Source organism: Mesitornis unicolor, unplaced genomic scaffold (assembly GCF_000695765.1).
Source record: "Mesitornis unicolor isolate BGI_N332 unplaced genomic scaffold, ASM69576v1 scaffold7487, whole genome shotgun sequence".
Lineage (NCBI taxonomy): Eukaryota > Metazoa > Chordata > Aves > Mesitornithiformes > Mesitornithidae > Mesitornis > Mesitornis unicolor.
Genome location: NW_010195654.1, coordinates 4,345 through 11,112, shown reverse-complemented (window position 1 = coordinate 11,112; position 6,768 = coordinate 4,345). Strand labels below are relative to the sequence as shown.

General features: G+C 57.7%; 1 protein-coding gene across 1 annotated transcript in view; it reads right to left on the bottom strand.

Moving 5' to 3' along the window:
- Positions 1-1,846: 1,846 nt before the first annotated feature.
- LOC104543554 (scavenger receptor cysteine-rich type 1 protein M130-like) overlaps positions 1,847-6,768 on the bottom strand; it is a gene marked incomplete at both ends in the record, with an annotated part of 9,234 nt that continues 4,312 nt past the window's right edge. Inside the window, 7 exons of the mRNA XM_010188194.1 lie at positions 1,847-1,999; positions 2,210-2,293; positions 2,731-2,844; positions 4,383-4,697; positions 5,334-5,648; positions 5,985-6,284; positions 6,370-6,687. Of these exons, the coding sequence (XP_010186496.1) occupies positions 1,847-1,999; positions 2,210-2,293; positions 2,731-2,844; positions 4,383-4,697; positions 5,334-5,648; positions 5,985-6,284; positions 6,370-6,687 (1,599 nt within the window). The remainder of the gene's footprint in view (positions 2,000-2,209; positions 2,294-2,730; positions 2,845-4,382; positions 4,698-5,333; positions 5,649-5,984; positions 6,285-6,369; positions 6,688-6,768) is intronic.

Here is a 6,768-nt window from a genome sequence, read left to right as displayed (position 1 = left end):
GCTCCAGGCCCCGTCCAACCTGGCCTTGGGTGCTGCCAGGGAGGGGGCACCCACGGCTGCTCTGGGTAACCTGGGCCAGGCCCTCATCACCCTCACAGGGAGGAATTTATTTCTTATATCTAATCTAAATCTCCCCTCTTCCAGTTTAAAATCATTAACCCTCGTCCCATCACTCCATGCCCTTGTAAAAATTCCCTCCCTGTAGGACCCCTTCAGATCCTGGAAGGTCGCTATAAGGTCCCCCTGGAGCTTTCTCTGCTCCAGGCTGAACAGCCCCAACTCTCTCAGCCTATGCCCATAGGAGTGGTGCTCCAGCTTCCTCCTCTGGCTGCACTCCAACAGCTCGATGTCCTTCTGATGTCCTTATTGTCTCCTTCATGTACTCACTGTGTTGATGGCACTACATTTGGATGACCATTTCTATGCCTTGGGATGCCCTTCAGGGGAATCCTGGCAGGCAGAAGGACAGCCCTGTCAGTAACTCGATGAGAGAGAAGAATGACAAATGTCAGGCTCTGCATCGGAGACAGACTGACACCCTGCAGTGCCAGGGGAAGGGGACTGCCTGGCCAGAGAGCAGCTCTGCAGAAAAAGCCCTGGTTTTGCTTGGGCAATAGAAGGCAAAACACGATCTAGCAGTGACACACATCATCCAGTGAGATATGGTGGTAATGAAGGCCAGCAGCATCTTGGAGTGTATAAATAGGAACCTCACCAAAACAGTGAGGAAAGTTATTGTCACCCATACTCATCACTTATTGTGCCACCTGTACACTACTGTGTCCATTTCTGGGTCTCCAGTTCAAGTGTGCTGGGTATGGATTGAATGAGGTTAACTTCTTTTGTAGCACACCCTGTGGTGGTGTTTTGCATTTGTGCCTAAAACAGCGCTGATAAGAAGCTGGTATTTTGGCTCTTGCTGAGCAGGGTTTGCACAGCATCAAGGTCTTCTCTGTTTCTCACTCTACTCCCTCCCAGCAAGAGGGCTGGAGGTGGGAAAGAGGTTGGTGGGGGACACAGCCAGGACAGCTGTCCCCAAGTGACCAAAGAGCTAGTCCATATCATAGCTTGTTATGCTCAGCAATAAAAGCCTGAACCCAAGCCTGCTGTCCCAGAGCTGTGCCCTTTCCCCACCACCATGACTTTGTGCTCTGCTGCCATGTGATCAGCCTCAAGGAGACACCCCAACACCTGGGCAGGCAAGCACCAGCTCTGGCTCAAAGTTCCCAGAGACTTTTAATAAGAACAAATGTGGATGCACAGCATAAAAATGGGAATGAAAATAGAAGAAAATTCCAGGGCGTTTCTGTTGCCTGTGGGTGAAGAGAGACAGTTCCCAGGTGCTCACGGCTCTCCCAGCTGCACAGACCTCTCCTCCCTTCTGGCTGCACCCAGTTGCACAGCAGGGATGGGCTTTCCTGGCCCAGGCCTCAAGGGCTGTTGTGCATCAAGCTCCAGTGTCACAGCCTTGAGTCGTCACAGGGATTTGCCAGAGACGTCTCCTCAACATCATCATAGCCCATGCTGCCCGGGGACAGGGACGAGGTGTCTCCTTCAGCTCCACTGACCCCAGCACTTCTCTGGGAGCGTAGGATGCCCTCTGCAAGCAGCAAGGCAGGACATGGCAGTTCACCCCATGGGGTGCCCATCCTGGTCTGTACATCACCTTCCTTCCTTCTTCTCCCCAGTCCTGAGATGCTGAGCCCCGTGTCCCATCCTCAGTCCTGCTATGGAACTTCTACAGCACTCCCCCACTCACAGAATGCTGGAGTCTGAGTACAGCAATGACTTGGGTAGGTCCAGAGCTGGCACCCCAGGAATCCTATGCACCACATTTTCCTCTCACCTCGAGGCACATCCCTGGGCCCTGCTCCCTCCTCTGGTGTCCCTGGCATTTTCCACCCTCTCTGGACGGAGCCAGCATCCTCCTCAGGATCAGAAACCTCCCTGGCATCATCATAGCCATCTCCTGGATCACCTGCAGGCAGGACAAGAATATCTGAAAGGAGACGGGAGATAATGACAGTGAGAAGATGCATCCTGCAGAGCAGAAGACAGGACACTCAAGGGCACAGGGCTGAGACACTGGTGTTGGCAGCAACACAAGAAGCCCCACTCATGTCCTGCCCATCTCTGATGGTGACACTCGGTGTCACCTCTGTCCATCACATGTGTGCAGGGAGATCAAACCCTTCCTGCCTCCCGTTACCTGGTGCTGATCCCAGATCATCCCCCTCCTTGCTGACCACAGGATAAGGCTGCAGCTTTGTCAGGGACTCCTCTGAATTGGAGCCTGGGGAGATGCACAGTGACTGTTACGGAGCAAGTCTCACTGACCGGGCTCATTGTCAGTGCTGCTGGGGATGAGGAACCCACAGAGCTGGGGCTGCATGGGGAGGAGGGCTGGGAATTTACCCTGCTCCCCTAGGACAAACCCTGTCTCAAAAGTGCTCCCAGAGGTGCCCTAGGACAGCCCCTTCCCTCTCTCCTCAGGGGTCACACAGGGTGCAGGGGCAGGCGGAGAGGGGCTGTCCAGCTGGGACAGGCAATGCTGGGTGGGAGGCAGCTCCTTTCCTGGGCCCAGCACCTGGATGCTCTCCCCACAGACCACATGGCCCCAGCGCTACAGGGACCACGGGCTGAGAGGCTTCAGGGAATAAGTCATGGGTTGAGGCCATGAGAAAAGGTCCTGCAGATGTGCTGTCTGTGAGAGAGAGGACTCACACCCACCTGAGTGAGCAAACCTTGCCTGCTTCTCCCATGCTAGGTTGTAACTGATCTCCTCGTACAGGGCCTCGGGGAAGAGCTCTTGAGCCATTCTGGAGCCTGGAGGCAGAGGCAGCTCTGGCACACAGACAGGGAAAGGGACAAAGGGACTCAACTGTGCTCCCCCAAACCCATTCCTTTGGCCAGCTCAGGACTGGTCTGACAGCACAACCCCGTTGCACTGTCCTGGCACAGCTGCCACATCCCCTGTGAAGGCCACGGTGTTGCGGAGGTTATCAGGGGCAGCATCACCCTCACATCATCCCTTGGGAGCCAGCACTTATGCCCCTCTGACCTTTGGATCATTTCTCCCTTGTGTGACCCCACAGAAGCTCCCACGTTTCCTCTTCACCTGGAGCTGCTCCCTACCTGCCCCACAGGTCTATAGAATGGCCCCTGCCTTGCCTGTGTGTGGGTTGGGAAAAGGGACCATTTTGGTGCCTGGAACCATGGAGATGGACCCTGCTTTCTTTGGTCCTCCCAACATCTCCCCCGCCCCAGACCGCCATCCAGTACCACCCAGAGAACTATCAGCCTTGGCCATCTCCCCCCTGCCCACATCTCCACCAGCTCTGCTCTGTCGTTTCTCTTCTCACCCCCCAGGTAGCTCACCACACCACTGGGCTCTCTCCATCCCTTGCTGCTGGTGCCTCATGGCCAGGCAGCCAAGGCAGCACACAGTGTCACACCCTCAGCTCTGCCTGTGACCCTTACTGACAACCCACAGAACCCCACAGTTCTTCCAGGAGGAATCTACCCCTGGGACTGCTGTGGAAGGACCCACCTCTGCACCCAGCCCTGGTGCTTAACACTTGCCCAGTCAGAAGGGCCAGGAGTATGCAGAGAAGTGTTCCCAGGATGATGCAGATGATGACGGGCACTGAGAGTGTCCCACTGCTTGTCAGACGGCCTTGGCTAGGATCTGAGTGGGCAAGAATATGCAAGGGGCAGCACCAGGCCTAAGTCCCATCACACAAGGCAGCAGGGGGTTGAGGGCCTCAGGGGTGAGTCATGGAGAAGCTTCTGTCCTGCTGAGTAAATTGCAACCCTCCCCAACCTCTCTCTGCCCCAATCCCAATGCCTCCTCCTGGGGGTTCCACATTCCAGCTAGGAGCCCCTTCCATCCAGCTGTAGGTCACAGCCTGGCCCAAGGGAGGACAGGTTACCTGCTTGGGGTGGGGCTGCTGCTGGGTGTAGCTGCGGAGGAGGAAAAGGAGAGCAGGGCTGAGAGGGTGGGTGTGCATTAATTGGGGAGCCTCCTCCCCAGTGTACCCTGTGTGTGTGTCTGTAGATGTCCCTGACACATCCCAGTCCAATTGCCCCTCCTGTAGTGCTAGAAAGGAAGCTGGGACTGTGCCCAGTGCCTGTGCTCTGAGTGGCAGGCAGGGTGGCACAGGCAGCCCAGGGAACAGCCCTGGGTCTGCAGGGTCCCATGGACAGTTTCTGGAGGACATCAGTTCCACTGAGGCTGCTCCCTAGCTGGCACCAGGCTCCTGCACTCTGCAGGAACCTTCTTGCTCTCAGGAGGTCAGAGGCCAAACAGGTACCAAGTGGACAAAAGGCCTTCCCAGCTCCCTGCCAACACCTGAGCAAGGAGTTCCAGCCCTGCTACTCACCTGAGCAGCGGACAGCAGCATCTTCCTTATGCCGGCAAGCACCGCCATCCCCAGGCCGGGCCCAGCAGTCCTGCAGAGACAGCTCTGTCCCCTGGCACTCCACCTGCTCCAGCCAGATGGGGCCCGTCCCCTCCCCAAATGCAGCCTGGTCCAGGGCAGACACCGCGGGGCCACAGCCCAGCTGCCTGCACGCCACCTCTGCATCCCGCATGTCCCAGGAGTCGTCGCACACCGTCCCCCAGGAGCCACGGTGCCAGATCTCCACTCTGCCCGAGCACCCGTCCTCGCCTCCCATGGCGCGAATCTTCTCCCTATCTGGGGAAGGCAGAGACCTCCCAGGGTACCAGAACAGCAGGCAGAGCCCTGCCAGGTGAGAGGGGCATGTGGAGGAGCAGCTCCCTACCTGTGCAACTCGTGGAGTTTGGGCACACAGTCCCCAGGGCTGGGGGCGTTTCTGGTTGTCTCCCTGCAGAAGGAAATGCTGCTGTAAAGGGAAGGCTGAAGGGTTCATGCAGTAGAGATTGGGACTGAGCTCTGATTATGCCACCATTTGCCAAAATCACTCATGGCAGCAGCTGAACCCCAGGCACTCAGGGGACACACAGGGCAATGTGGGGATCCTGGTGGCTCAGCCTCAAAGGGACTCTGGTTCACAGAGCAGCAAGAGGGAATCCATGGAGGAGAAAATCCTCAGAGCCGTGGCTGGTCCCTTTGAGACTTTGCATGGAGTTGCCTGGAGACCCCTCTGCCTCCCATGGCTGCTGCTGGGGGCCCAGCTGGCAACTGCTGGTAAATGTGTGTGGCTTTTAGGGATGAAGTCCCATTTGTGACACAAGAAGCAGCAGGGTCTGGCACATAAGGGAAAAACTCCTGTGGGCCCTTTGTGCTTGACTGTACAGGGGAGGGAATAGGATCTAAGGGGATTCTGCTGCCCAGGTATCTCAGAGTTACCATTGCAGGTGATGTGGGTCTCGTCTCGAAGGTCATCACACGACTGTGGGTCCCAGGGAGCAGAGGGACACTGCCAGAAGGAGCTGTTTTTCTCCCCACACTCCACATGATCCAGCCAAGTAGTGCCAGAAATTCTGCCATAGAGCCGCTGTGTTTCCAGGGACCCTCCGTCCCCACAGCCCAGCTCCTTGCACACCAGTGACACCGTTTTGAGAGTCATCGAATTGGAGCAAACGCTCCCCCACGTCCCACTGTAGAAAACCTGTAGGTGCCCAGAGCAGTTGTTGCTGTTCTCCAACCTCAGGGCCACGAACTCTGGGAGGAAAGGCACAAAAGGGGAACAGACTTATCTGGGCCTGTGGGAGAGGAGATGCTTCTGCACCTCCCAAGCCCTTAGCCAGACAGGGGCACAGCCAGCAAGTTTCCCTCGTACCCAAGGGAAAAGTCCCTGATGAACAGACACCCCTGCTAACCCTGGAGACTTACACTGTCCCCAGTGGGACTGAGGAGGCCCCTGGGACTGAGGGTGTCTCCATGATGGGCTCAGGCAGGAAATCAGAGGCAGCCAAGGAGACCCTTGGCTGTACCTGCTCCTTCCTGCATCCTGAATTCCCCGGGAAGAAGACTCCCACCACAACTCCCATCACAGACCTGAGCAGATGACTCCTGCGTCCTCTTTGTGCCCGCAGTCATGCTGCCCCCAGGCCCCAGCTGGGCAGTCCCAGAGAGCAGCTTCAGCCCCAGAGCAGTTCACGTTGTCCAGCCAGATCTGCCCAGTACCTTCCCCAAAACGAGCTGAGCCAACCACCTCCACTGCTGCTCCACAGCCCACGGTGGCACCGGACGGGTCCCAGCCATCATCGCAGATGGTCCCCCAGATGCCCTGGTGGTAGATCTCCACTCTGCCGGCGCAGCGCCTGGCCCCGTTCACCAGCCGGACCCACTGGCTCCCTGCAGTGGGAACAAATCCCAGTTGATGTCAGGGCCACCTGCACACCCACACCATCACCTGGGGGGCACGTGGAATGCCACTTACCCCAGCAAATGACACCCACGTCCTCTACAACCCCTGCAGCCAGTGCACTCTCAGGCAGGGAGGTGTTGCAGAAGGTCAGGTTGGGCTCGTGCCCTGTGCACCGGAGCCCTCGCAGCCCCACGGGGCCTGTTCCTCGCTCACGCTTTGGGGGGTTGTAGGCTCTCCATGCATCTCCACACTGCAGCTGCCGACACACCACACTGGCCTCCTGCATGTCCCACTGGTCATCCAGGACTCTGCCCCACATCCCGTGCTGGAAGATCTCCACTCGCCCATCGCACCGGGTTCCTCCACCCACCAGTCGCAGGGATGCAAACCCTTGGGAGAGCAGAGATGCCACAGCTCTTGGTGGCACTGGGGAGCAGGGCACCCTTCCGGGAGCAGGGTGAGGGGCTATTT